This window comes from Geotrypetes seraphini, chromosome 15 (genome assembly GCF_902459505.1).
Source record: "Geotrypetes seraphini chromosome 15, aGeoSer1.1, whole genome shotgun sequence".
NCBI lineage: Eukaryota > Metazoa > Chordata > Amphibia > Gymnophiona > Dermophiidae > Geotrypetes > Geotrypetes seraphini.
The window spans coordinates 40,886,199-40,900,490 of NC_047098.1; the positions used below are offsets into that span (position 1 = coordinate 40,886,199).

At 42.2% G+C, this 14,292-nt stretch overlaps 1 protein-coding gene across 5 annotated transcripts in view; it reads left to right on the plus strand.

Moving 5' to 3' along the window:
- RPH3AL (rabphilin 3A like (without C2 domains)) overlaps positions 1-13,342 on the plus strand; it is a 196,868-nt gene extending 183,526 nt beyond the window's left edge. For all 5 annotated transcript variants that reach the window (XM_033922685.1, XM_033922683.1, XM_033922688.1 and 2 more), the window contains one exon: positions 10,424-13,342. In XM_033922685.1, coding sequence (XP_033778576.1) covers positions 10,424-10,452 — 29 coding nt within the window. In that variant the 3' untranslated portion in view covers positions 10,453-13,342. The remainder of the gene's footprint in view (positions 1-10,423) is intronic.
- Positions 13,343-14,292: the final 950 nt, after the last annotated feature.

Consider the following 14,292-nt stretch of genomic DNA (forward strand, 5'->3'; position numbering starts at 1 on the left):
ATTTAGTGTTTGGTGTAGATACTTTTTAGGTGATATTTCTGTCGAATATGGCTTTTCTAAAGGAGTCAATAGGTCAGTCTTGCTCCATTGATGTAGTTGTCTAAAAAGTGGTATTTGTTTGCTTGGTACATAAAAGTTCTATCCAGAAAGGTTTTATATTTGCAGCCAGTAATGCTTGGGTGTGCAAATAGATTACAGTTTCTGGTTTGTCTTGTAGGGCTATATAGTATGAAGTGAGGTAACAGGTAGGTAGGAGCTAGTCCCCAAACCAGTTTGAAACATATGCAAGAGAACTTGAATATTATTCGCGCCTCCATTGGCAGCCAGTGAAGCAGTCTGTAGTAAGGACTAACATGGTCGCTCTTTTTCAATCCAAATATCAAGTGGACCGCTGTGTTTTGGACAATTCTAAGTTTTCTCACTGTTTTTTTGGGTATACCCATATAAACAATATTGCGGTAGTTCAGTGTAGAAAGCACTAGCGATTGCACTAATAGTCTAAATGATAATGGGTCAAAGTATTTTTTGATGGTCCTTAACTTTCATAATGTCAGGAAACACTTTTTTACCACTATGTTCATGTGTTCAACCATTGCCAAATGTGACTCCCAATATTTTTATTGTGTTAGTAATCGGGTAGTCACGATCTTTTATATGTAATGTTATTTTGGTAATTTTGTCTGTTGGGCTTGCAAGGAAGACTTTTGTTTTTTCTGTGTTTAGTTTCAGCTTTAAATTTATTGTCCAATGCAGTGATTCCCAACCCTGTCCTAGAGGAACACCAGGCCAATCGGGTTTTCAGGCTAGCCCTAATGAATATGCATGAGAGAGATTTGCATATGATGGAAGTGATAGGCATGCAAATTTGCTTCATGCATATTCATTAGGGCTAGCCTGAAAACCCAATTGGCCTGGTGTTCCTCCAGGACAGGGTTGGGAACCACTGGTCCAATGTTCTATTTCGGTCATGATATGAGAAATGTATTCTGAGGTCTCGTTTGTTATGCTGTTCACTGGGATTAAAATGGAAATGTCATCTGCATATATGTAGTAGTTTAAGTTTAGCCTTTTCAGGAAGTGTCCTAGGGATGATATGTAGATGTTGAATAGAGTGGATATCCATAATGAATATTCATGAGAGAGATTTGCTTTTTAAATTGCTATGTTTAAATGTTGTATATGTTCTTTCTTAAGTCCTCAAAAAAACCAATATTTGCCAATATACAAAATATCAAATGCAAAAAAATATACATATATGTCAAGGGCATAAGCCCCATGGACCAATCTTACAACAGAGCACTTATACCTACCACTATTAGATATATAATTAATTAAATTGATGAAACCTTAGTACTAGGGAACTGATATTGATAACTTAGGCAGTTTTTACCCTGAGACAGTATTTCAAAAGTAGCAATAGTGATATTTTTCCCTAAATGAGTCCGCTCTGTACATCGTAATGTCTCTTCAATTTTTTGAAATTATATAAAGAAAATATCAAAATCCCAATTGAAGTGTATCAGATATTGTATAAAATGCTCTTTATTTACGAAAAAAGGTCCATTCAGGCATTAATACACAGACTGTCTCTTGAGTCAGGAGTGGTACTTTAGAACTGGAGAAGGGCGAATGTGGTCCCTCTCCTCAAAAGTGGAAGTAAGAAAGAAGTAGGGAATTACAGGCCGGCTCTTTTTTTTTTTTGCATTTGTTCTTTTATAACCCACATGAAGTGCAATTGGGAGAATGGGCTAAACAGCTAAATATTGAAAAGTATAATGTCCAGTAATGCATTTTTTACAGAATCATTCTGAGAAGTGATGTTGGGATTATTATGATTTTCAAGTTTAATTATCAAAATCTCAAAGGAGGATTCCGGATAATTGAGGGGGAGTGCGAAGCTAAACTGGGGACATGATTGTGCAAAGACCATTGTTAAAGCAGAAGGCTTAAACTGCTAAAAAATAAAAAAATATAAAAAAGCCGGTCTAGGCAATATTTGTCTGTCTTTTTAGCGAAAGAAAGAGGAGGTTGCTGTCCTTCACTAGCACTGCTACCCCTTGAAATTCTTTTCAATAATTCATTCTACAGTCAGAATAATTAAAGTTGGTTGCCCTTTTCCACTCTGATTTTTATTACTTTCCTGAGAGGAAAAAAGTGAAGTCTGTGAAAGCTTTTCTCGGGAGTTGTCAAAACCCTCTGCATCAGAAATGGGAATCTTAATAATAAAACCCTAGCCGCGCATGCGCACTCTGAACTGCGTGCTTTCATGATCTGTAGGTCTGTGGCCGCAGGAGTGTGCATGCGTGCTTAGCTGTGACAGTGGCCGGCAGAGAATCTGTACGCGGGACTCCCTGCTCTTCAGCTCCTCCAGGCAGTGGCAGACCAAACAGGACCCGATCGCGGAACCCAAGGTAATGTTCTGACCGAAGTTAGTTTTAAGTTCTAAGCCGCCGCCGCGGCTCCTCTCACAAGCCGCACCAGCGTCAGAGAAGGCTTCCGACGCAGGCAGGGATCGTGAGAGAAGCCGCTTCCGCGGCTTAGAACTTAAAACTAACTTCGGTCAGAACTAAGGGAGTCAAGGCCCCAATTGTAAAGGTCGTCGGCATCATCTTCGCCTCTCTCCCCGGCACACCCGAACCCCCGTTCAGCCTCCCATCCAACCCTCCCTTCGGCTCCCTTAGTCCCTTGCCGCCCGCTCCTCTTCTCTTCCCGCGGTCCCGACAAACGTCCTGATTCCAGCAGTGGCCGCAGCACTCTAAACACGCTGCTTCGCGGCTTCCTACTGCCCTGATTTGCTCTGCCCGACACGGCAGAGCACATCAGGGCAGTAGAAGGCCGCGAAGCAGTGTGTTTAGAGTGCTGCGGCCGCTGTTGAAATCAGGACTTTTGTCAGGACCGCAGGAAGGGAAGGGGGCGGCAAGGGACTAAGGGAGCCGGCCACACCGCGGGAATGGAGGGTCGAATGGGAGGGAAAGGGGGCTGCTTTGGGGGAGGGGTGTGCTGGGAGGCAGACAGCTTTGCTTGGGGGGAAGACAGAAGGGGGGCCACGGAGAGACAGTCAGGGAGGAACTGGAGGCGGAGAGGGAAAGGAGGCTGCTTTGGGGCGAGGGGGTGTGTTGGGAGGCAGACAGCTTTGCTTGGGGGAGGGGAGACAGAAGGGGGCCACAGAGAGACAGTCAGGGAGGAACTGTTTTCTAGCACCCGTTAATGTAACGGGCTTTAACACTAGTATTGTATAAGCCTCTGAAGAGTGAACACACCAGAGAGTGATTTTAGAATTGGGAACAATAGCTATAATAATACACACAGTTTTCCTTCATAACCGGATATATAAGTAAAGAAATGTATATATTCAAATATAAACCGAGGTAACCCCCCCACAAAAAGGGGAAAAAATGGTTGACTCGTATATAAACCAAACTCATGTCAGCATTGCGAGGTTACTGTGGGAGTGAGTGACGTAGTGGTTAGAGCTACTGCCTCAGCACCCTGAGGTTGTGAGTTCAGTCCCAGCCTGCTCTTTGTGACTCAGGGCAAGTCACTTAATCCCTCCATTTCCCCAGGTACTGTAGATTGTGAGCTTGCAAAGACAGATAGGGAAAAATATTTAAAAGTACCTGCATTGTACTGTAACCGCTTTAGGTGAATCTCTTCATGAAAAGGCAGTAAATAAACTAAGCAATCACTAGGAGAACTCGCAGCAGCCACTTTCAGTAGTGAGAATGCATGGGGGGAGGAGCATAGTAGGATCGCTTTTGCCCTGGCTCATCACTAGATCAGCAAGGCTTAAGGTAGGCCTGGTGAGAGGCCTGCGATGAGTCTGAGAGGGGGAATATAAACTGAGACCCCCCATTTTTGTGTCATATTTTTGGCCCAGAAATCTAGGTTTATATTTGAGTATATACAGTATCAATCGACAAATGGAAAAGAAGACTCGGAAATAAGACCAAAAAAAAGGCAATATGGCACTTGTTAGTAGGGCTGGCCCTGCCACTTGGCAAGCTAGGTGTTCACCTAGGGTGGCAGCATTGGAGCAAGAGTGCATTTCATTTCCCATTTTTCATTCCTCCTCCTGCCTCTGCTCCCAGTTGAAGAAGCAAAAGGATCCCGCGGTGGTGGTGGGGAGGGAGCAGGGGCTGAAGCATAGGTCTGCTGTATCCTGCCCACCTAGGTCTGGGCTTCATGCCCCCCCCTGCCAATGCTGAATCCTACTTCAGAAGAGGGACAGCTGCAACACTGGCAGGAAGAAGGGAAAGGGGGAGATGTCACATGCTGGACAGAGGAGGAGAGGAAGGAGTGATGACATGCCAGAGAAGAGCGACCAAGGAGTGTGTGGAGCAGTGGTTGAAGGTACAGCCTCAGCACCCTGGGGTTGTGGGTAAAACCCTGTGCTGTTCCTTGTGAGCCTGGGCAAATCACTTAATCCTCCATAGCCCCAGGTACATTAGATAGATTGTGAGCCCACCAGGACAGATAGGGAAAATGCTTGAGTACCTGATTGTAAAACCGCTTAGATAATCTTGATAGGCGGTATATAAAATCCTAATAAAACTTGAAAACTTGAAACTTAATGGGTTGGAGGAGCTGCCGTACAGCGAAAGATTAGAGAAACTGGGCCTTTTCTCCCTTGAAAAGAGGAGACTGAGAGGGGGCATGATCGAAACATTCAAGATAATGAAGGGAATGGACTTGGTAGATAAAGACAGGTTGTTCACCCTCTCCAAGGCAGAGAGAATGAGAGAGCACTCTCTAAAGTTGAAAGGGGATAGATTCCGTACAAATGTAAGGAAGTTCTTCTTCACCCAGAGAGTGGTAGAAAACTGGAACGCTCTTCCGGAGTCTGTCATAGAGGAAAACACCCTCCAAGGATTCAAGACTATGTTAGACAAGTTCCTGGTGAGCAAGAGCGTATGCTGGTAGGGCTAGTCTCAGTTGGAGCACTGGTCTTTGACCAGAGGGCCGCCGCGTGAGCGGACTCCTGGACATGATGGACCACTGGTCTGATCCAGCAGTGGCATTTCTTATGTTCTTATGCTGAATAGGTGGGTACAGGTACAAGATCTTTTATTCAGAATTCTGAAAATCCAAAATTGGACATGAACCAGAAGTAGTCAGTTTCCCCAACGTGATACATGCTGAAATCAACGCAAATGGCAAAGAGCTGCAGATTCCACCCAGGGTGGGAGCGAGAAGCAGAAGAGGAAGTGTTTAACTCTGTTAATAGCAGTTTGGTGGCAATTTTGTGGTATTATAGTTTGTCTTTTTCTGATTTAACATTACCATTCCAAAAACTGAAAAGCTCCCAAAATCAAAATATGCCTGGTCAGTCCCAAAGATTTTAGATAAAGGATCTTGTACCAATAGTAGAGATAGGAAGGAGAGATGCTGACCTGCAGCGGTGGGGGATTAGGAAGGGTAAAAAAAATGCTGGACTGTGTGGGAGAGAGGAAGGGGTAATGGGAGATGCTGGACTATTGGGGGTAGGGAAGGAGAGATGCTGACCTGTGACAGGGTGGGACTGGGGCTGTGGTTAGGAAGGGAAAAGGGTCTGTATCCATTAGAACAATATATATTTTTTTGTCCATAGAGACGCTGTATTCTTCATTGGTCCATATTTTCTATTAATTTTTAATAAACATTCAAATTCTTCTACAAATCTTACAAATATTGCATTCAATCCTAACCATTAAAGTGTAATTACTTATCTTGTTATAAGAAGCAACTGGCCCCTTGCCAAAATTTGTTTAACTCGCATTATAATTATGATGGAGGAATTTTGGATGTGTTCATAGTGACCATAGTGGTGCAGGGCAGTGGAGACGTGATGTACTGGAGTTTAGCACTCTGTATAAACTAAACATAATTTCTCCTTCTCTGAACACAGTGAAAGAGTTAAGGGTGTTCAAGCATCCACAGAGCTGTCCCTATGTAGCCTGTACTCCATAAATGTATGAGTGTTGCTGCTTTAAACAAATAGAGCATTCACTTAGTTCCGTATTTTAAAGAATCCACTGTGGTGATCACACTGTACTGCTTCTGTGTCTCCCCTTGCTGTAACAGTGTAATTTTTCCCTGCCATTTATTCCATCAACACAGTTTGTCTGCATGGCCACTTGTCTTGGGTCTAATTCCAGTATGACTCTGCTGTATCTACTGATGTGAATGGATTCAGAGCCCCTGCCTTCTCTAGGGCATTTATGGCTAAGATAAAGAGCCCACTATCAGTGGCTACCCTTTCACACAAGAAAGAGCGGAAAGCACAGTAGCAGAGAGCCTCACCTTTGAAGAATAAGTGGAGTAGGGAAAAGGGGTCTCTCTCTTTCTTCAGAGCCAATTCCCACAACCTTTCCAGTTTCTCCTCTCCTACCCTGTCTGCACCTTTCTATATCTTTCGTCTTCTGATCCTGTCTCCACTCTTCACCTTTTCTTGGTTCCTCCTTGCTGTTCCTTCCCAGGGTTATCTATAAAAGATGGGCTACCAACTGAAGTCTTTGTGGGGAGGGGAGGAGCACCTGTGGTCCACCATTGTGGGCGTGGTGTGAGCACTCCATACCACTACTTAAGCCGAAAGGGACTGCTGTGCATTTCTGAAGCTGTATCATTTGAGATAGACTGTCAGGGTGGCCCATCGTTACGGGTTCATGTTCTTCAAAACCCCTCCCACATGTGCTCATATAGGAAAACAATTTATAATAAAAGAATGACATCCTTCTAGAATGTAAAAGCTATTTTTAACCATCAATAAGACCCCCTTTTATCAAGCTCTATAAGGGTTTTTTTTAGCATAGACTGCCGTGGTAAAAGCCCTGTCGCGCACAGGGATTTTATGAGCGTCAAAGCTTTTACCGCAGCGGTCTGTGATAATTTTTTTTTTTTTTTTAAATCCCATACGTGGCTTGATGAAAGGGGGGTCTAAGGTAAAATCCATCTTAATTAGAGAGATCCATATCCGAAAGAGTGGTTTAAGAGCTTATCTCCCTTCCTCTCCCACTCCTCTCCCCTTCCTCTTTTCATCGACTTACTGGCTGTCTGTCTGCCACTTTCTCTCCCCATTCATTTTCTTTACCAGATGTTTTACTCTCTCTCGCTTCCTGTCCTTTAACAAAGGTAGGTAGAATTTGATCATCAGCTATTGCACGTTTAAAGTTTCAGCTTGCCTTTTTTAGTTGCATGTTGCTCAAAAAAGCCAGTCCAAGGCGGTCTCCATCCATCTGTCTTTACCCAAAGGCACACACACATGCATAGGCACTTAAACCCACACACAGCTTGCTGCCACCCTTTACCATATATTTTCACACTAAGGTTGCCAACTGGATCCAGATTTGCCCAACACTGTTGATCCAGCCGTTCTGGGCTTATTCCATTGTATGCAGGAACTTGTAGTTCGGTGAAATTTAATGAAAAAAAAATCCTCCAGCTGATACAAAATACAGCAGCAAAACTCCTATTTTATAAATCAAGATTTGATCTCACCCGCCACTATTTATGGAGACGACGGAGACAGGAAGGGAGTGGTGAAGAAGGAGAAAGAAATGGCAGAAAGACTTAACATGTTCTTTTCGTCTGTATTTACAAACGAAGACACATCCAACATACACATCCAACACATCCTGAGCAATTCTTCAATGGAAATCAAGCAGAAAAATTAACATCCATGGAAGTGAGCCTTGAAGATGTACGCAGGCAGATAGAAAAACTAAAAACTGACAAATCCCCAGGTTTGGATGGAATCCATCCAAGGGTTCTGAAGGAATTAAAGGAAGAGATAGCTGAACTACTGCAGCAAATTTGCAATCTATCCCTGAAAACAGGCGTGATCCCGGAGGATTGGAAGATAGCCAATGTTACGCCCATCTTTAAAAAGGGATCAAGAGGTGACCCAGGAAACTACAGACCGGTGAGTCTGACCTCGGTTCCGGGGAAAATGACAGAAGCACTGATAAAAGAAAACATCGATGAACATTTTGAAAGAAACGAACTTCTGATAACCAGCCAACATGGTTTCTGCAAGGGGAGATCGTGCCTAACAAACTTATTGCACTTCTTTGAAGGAATTAAACAGATGGCCAGAGGAAACCCCATAGACATCATATATCTGGATTTCCAAAAAGCCTTTGACAAGGTGGCCCATGAATGCCTACTCCGGAAATTGAAGAACCATGGGGTGGAAGGAGACGTACATAGATGGATAAGAAACTGGTTGGCGGGTAGGAAACAGAGGGTAGGAGTGAAGGGCCACTACTCGGACTGGAGGAGGGTCACGAGTGGGGTCCCGCAGGGCTTGGTGCTTGGGCCGCTGCTATTTAATATATTCATAAATGATCTAGAAACAGGGACGAAGTGTGAGATAATAAAATTTACGGACGACACCAAACTATTCAGTGAACTCGGACTAAAGAGGACTGCGAAGAATTGCAAAGGGACTTGAACAAACTAGGGGAATGGGCGACGAGATGGCAGATGAAGTTCAGTGTTGAGAAATGTAAAGTATTACATGTGGGAAACATAAACCCGAGGTACAACTATACAATGGGAGGGATGTTATTGAATGAGAGTACCCAAGAAAGGGACTTGGGGGTAATGGTCGACAAGACAATGAAGCCGACGGCACAGTTCGCAGCAGCTGCTAAGAAGGCAAATAGAATGCTAGGCATAATCAAGAAGGGTATTACAACCAGAACGAAAGAAGTTATCCTGCCATTGTATTGGGTGATGGTGCTTCCGCATCTGGAGTACTGCGTCCAATATTGGTCGTCGTACCTTAAGAAGGATATGGCGATACTCGAGAGGGTTCAGAGGAGAGTGACACGTCTGATAAAAGGTTTCATACGCTGAGAGATTGGAAAAACTGGGTCTCTTTTCCCTGGAGAAGAGGAGACTTAGAGGAGATATGATAGAGACTTACAAGATCATGAAGGGCACAGAGAGAGAGTAGAGAGGGACAGATTCTTCAAACTTTCGAAAAATAAAATAACAGGAGGGCATTTGGAAAAGTTGAAAGGGGACAGATTCAAAACGAAAGCTAAGAAGTTCTTCTTTATCCAACATGTGGTGGACACCTGGAATGCGCTTCTAGAGGGCGTAATAGTGCAGAGTACGGTACTGGGGGGTTCAAGAAAGGATTGGACAATTTCCTGCTGGAAAATGGGATAGAGGGGGTACAGATAGAGGATTACTGCACAGGTCCTGGACCTGTTGGGCCACCGCGTGAGTGGACTACTGGGCATGATGGACCTCAGGTCTGACCCAGCGGAGGCATTGCTTATGTTCTTATGTTCTTATGTGTTGCGCTGGATCCCAGTAGACAAACAGGTCAGATTCAAATTATGCTGTTTAACATTCAACTGTTATGTAATATTCGCTCATGACTATTGTTCTCTTTTACTTTTTGTTATTACGCATTAGCTGTTATACATATATTTGTAATGGATACCCAACTGGAAACTGGCTGATATATTTTCTGTTCACTATGCTCTGTATATTTTAAAATTTTTAAATTCAATAAAAACTATTGAACTAAAAAAAAAAATAATAAGATCTTCTATGGAGAGCCTCTCGACAGTTTCCCCAGATTTACTGAATTACTAGGCAGATCTGCTGAACACTGTAACTCGAATCATTTGATACGCTCTGTTTCACCTCTAAAAGGTGCAAAATATAAGATGATTCACTGAAATTCATTTAACTACCAAACTGCAAAAGTTTAGTATTCACTACTCAGAGCAATTCCTATCACATGGCTTGTCCAGAAATTATGGCTACCTCTGTGAAATGAAAATGCTATCTGTAACTCACTGTATCAGAATGTCTTTTTTAGTAGTTTAATCGGATTCTAACCTGCATTGTATGTCTACTTATGTGTAAGGTACTATTACAACCCACATCAAACTGTTTTGGAGGATTTGGTGGGATGCGTATAAAATCATATATAATATATCATAACACATTTCTCGATTGCATTTCCTAAGAAAAGCAAGAATACTAGTCCTTATATGCAATGGGGTAGTCCCAGGACTGGATCAACCCTGTTGCACACCCAGTCCCAGAATGGCTAAGAATAAATTTGCAAATGGAGGAAGAAGGGGAAATGTACCATTTTGTCACACTTAAAGTATGTACTTTTCAACTGAATTTTTATTTGGAAGGGAGAGGGTAGAACAGGGGTGGACAACTCCGGTCCTCGAGGGCCGGAATCCAGTGTGAGTCTTCAGGATTTCCCCAATGAATATACATGAAATCTATTTGCATGCACTGCTTTCAATGCATATTCATTGGGGAAATCCTGAAAACCTGACTGGATTCTACCCACCCCTGGGGTAGAAGATTGTTTTTGTATTGTGAGCTCTAAGATCAGCTCAGTTGATTTATTCTGTCCCAAAACATCCTTTCCTGTCTCTTCTTTTTTTTTTTTTTTTCTCCAAAGGCAAACGACGCATCCACCCGAGTCCATGATGTTGAAGGAGGCAAAAACAGCTATAGCATAACATTCCAGGAGCTGTAGCATTTTAATTTTCATACCAGGACATTCATTTTATGGAAGAAGATAATCCATGGGAATGTATGGCTTCTTTCTGTATCGCAATTGGCAAGGGGCTTCTTAGAAGACCTTTTGAATGGTGGGATTATAAGTCAGGGGCCTGGTTTCCCCTATTTCTTGGAATCTGTGTTCATCAATGGAGCAAAATGTGTCAAGCAGCTTTTGAACAGTTGCATTTTAATGTGTGTAATCAAGATTAGTGAATGGAAATTTCAAAGTGAAGAGGATGTTTAAGTGTGTATTGTTTTTAAGTTGGAATGTCTCCGCTATTTCTTAATCCTAATGTCTGAACCCAATGAAAACTGAATCCCCAATGACTGGATCACATTAGCCCCGTTGCATTCAAAGTTACCAGGCCTGGACAATACTATACACCAGTTCAAAGTGTGGTGTTTTTGAAAAAAATCTCATTGTCTCTTACCTGCTGAAGAAGTTTCATCTTCTGCTTAACCATTTACTCGCGTGCCAAACAGTTTACATACTGTTCTGTTAGTAAACAGGGCAGTAGAGCAGAGCCTCGCAAATTGAACTAAATCAGCTCATCAGATTTTGACATTTCTGAACTAGACCTATGATTATTATGTCAGCTTAAATGTGCAGTGAGAGATGCCCATTTAAAACGAGAAAGTCATTCTGTATCATTTCAACACTCAGGTGTTGACAGCTGTGCATCTCCATCCCTCACTTCAACTACTTGACACAAATACTTTCTACAGTAAGAACGCACTAGAGTAGTACCTGTTAACAAATAAACCTCTTGGCATTCAGCCAAAATATTGCAATAACCATTTCTTAGGTTTATATAACTCGTATCTAAGTCTCATGACAAGGTATGGGAGTCCTGGGATAGGCCCCGAGATGTCCTAAATATAAAAATGAACTAAAGATAACTCAGGTATTAATTGTGTGTATTGTGGAAGATGATTTCAATGCTTTAATATATAATTCAGTTAACATGAGCAGACGTGTTTGCATTATCCTGTCAGATATCAGGATAAGTCCGTTAAAACAGCTGTATGTATTATTTACTATTATCGTCCCTTTGCTTCTCTTTATTCTTGAGTGCATCTGCTCATTGAAAAGTCTTGACAAGGGTCAGAGTGAAAACCCTTTTTTTGTTAGCCTGCATAGTTATGATGTTGTTGCCTTTTACAGTGGACGTAGCTGTGGTATGAGTTGATATCTTCAAAAATAAACAACAATGGAGTATTTGAGTAGCTGTCACAGCACAGGCCCAAAGAATAACCTGCAGCTAGAAGGCGCTAGATCTAAAGCAGGGGTGAGAAACCTTGGTCCTCGGGGGGGGGGAGGGGGGCTACAACCCAGCTGAGTTTTCAGGATTTCTTTATTGAATATGCATGAGATCTATTTGCATACAGTGGAGGCAGAGCATGCATATTAATTGGCGGCATTCTGAAAACCCAACTGGGTTACAATCCTCGAGAACCAAGGTTGCCCACCCCTGGTCTAAAGGCTAGATCGGTGGTTCTTGGATTCTGATTCTGGAACACTCATCATTCTTTTGAAAGTAGATAAAAGTCACAGCAACTACAATTATTTGGGGCATCATTTGATGATGACAATTCTGTCAAAGTCCCAAAGTTTATGCTCATTTTGTAAAGGCAACTTATGCATCTGTGTCTTTATAGAATCATAGAAATAGCAGATAAAGGCCCATGGCCCATCCTGTCAAACACCCAGCTTCTTATATGCAAATTTATACCTGCTTTGAAGATGTAAATCAGGCTTGTCCAAGTTCAGTCCTCGAGGGCTGCAAACAGGCCAGAATTTCAGGAAATCCCTAATGAATATGCATAAGAAAGATATGACCATTGCATATATGTGTAACTCATGCATATTCATTAGGGATATCCTGAAAACCTGGTTTGCTTGCAGTTCTCAAGCCTGTTGTAAATGTATGCTCCCACATATTTTACCAAATATGCATGTACTTTACAAATCCATCTCTGCCCTGCCCAAACTATGCTCCCAGGAGAGCTTCTGTGGCATGCATAAAAGTACATACGAGTTCTTTTGGCATACTGTACATGTTTATACAAGTGTATATGGTCATGCAGTTTTATAAAAACCTTTTTAATTATGTAAAATCTTTATAAAAGTTAGGCCATTGGGCCCAGATTCTGTAAATGATGCCATTATCGGCAGCTGCCTAAAAAACGGCCACCAGTCATATGTAAATCACGCAACAGTGCTGTTTGCAGAAATGCAGCTACGCGAAAGGTAGGCATTGGAAATGTAGGCCAGGGTTATAAAGGCCTACATTTCTGGCGCCTGCCTTTCGTGAGAATCGCACCTACAGAGGTGCCTTAAGATGCCTAACGCCACTTCTGGCGCTAACCATGCCTACAGTGGTGTTATCTCGCCTATGGAGGTGCCTTACGATGCCTGGCAGCAGCCTTTTTTGAAGATGCCCTTAGGCCCTTAGGGTTTTGTTTTGTTTTTTAATTGAGTTTTAATTGGTGCAACCAATTAATGTGCCAATTACACCAATTAAAACTATTTTAAGTTAGGCGGCAGTAGGGTGCCTAATTTCAGACACTGTTTTTAGAATCTGACACTCAGTGTCTCAAAGTAACGTGTATGTATGTTAATGATCATTTGTACAATAGAATCAAGATATAGGTGAACTTTCTTCCTTACTCCAAACTTGACAATAACAAATATGTTGAAAACTTGTATTATGTGAGGGAGAAGTATTCCTTGGCTTTGTAAAAAAAAAAAAAAATGTGTTTGTGTAAAGTTAATGTTAAAATTCAAACTTGTCAGCAGTACAAATTAAGACCCCCTTCTATCAAGCCGCGTTAGGAGTTTTTTAAAATCACTGGCTACTGCGGTAAAAGCGCCAACACTCATAGAATTCCTATGAGCATCAGCGCTTTTACTGCAGCGGCCAGCAATTTAAAAAAAACCTAACGCGGCTTGATAAAAATGGGCCTAAATTAGAAAAATGCTTATCACTAGTTAGCGTATCCTCCCAAGAGAATTAACCAAAATACAGTGTCTTTGATATATGTTGATAGGAATTTGGCAGGCTTGACCAACTTCATATCAAACAAGTGACCAAAAATAGTTGGTGTTTGTATGTGTGTGTTTGTCTAATCAAGATCACAAGAAAGGGGACAAGTGGAAACAAAAAAAAATCAACCATAATCACTATCAATAAACATGCAATGTTTAGTATGGCAAGTGTAGTACAAAATGAGGGCAGAAGCATCAAATTTTGCTTCTCAAAATGGCTTTTTGGGGCTTCCTATAATGTACAGTTATTCCAGGTCCCGATCGTATTGTGAATCATATGGCTCTCTTTCCCTTAAGCTGAACAAATACTCTATTCAAACAGTCACTTTTAACATCCAACCACAAGTGGTGCAAAAATAGTCCAAAACCACTTGAGGCGACCATGTCATTAACAAACAAGGCACTTGAAACGACCGCTTCTGCCTTTGGAGACTCCAGCGTTGGCAGTATAAAACTCCCAACACTCGCCATCAAAGCATTTCGTAAACACAACCTGCTTCAGGGGATTTTCGGCACCACTATCACAGCATCTTAACGGCTTCTTTTACAAAGCTACGCTAATGGCCCCGAAGCTAGTGTGGCTTCGTAAAAGAGGCCGTGAGTCTTTTAGCCAAATTGCCATACTAAAATCACTGTACATGCTTATTGACGGTGATTGTGATTGATTTTATTTTCACTTGCCCCTTTCCTTGTGACCTGCTTTGTTTTGGGAAGGT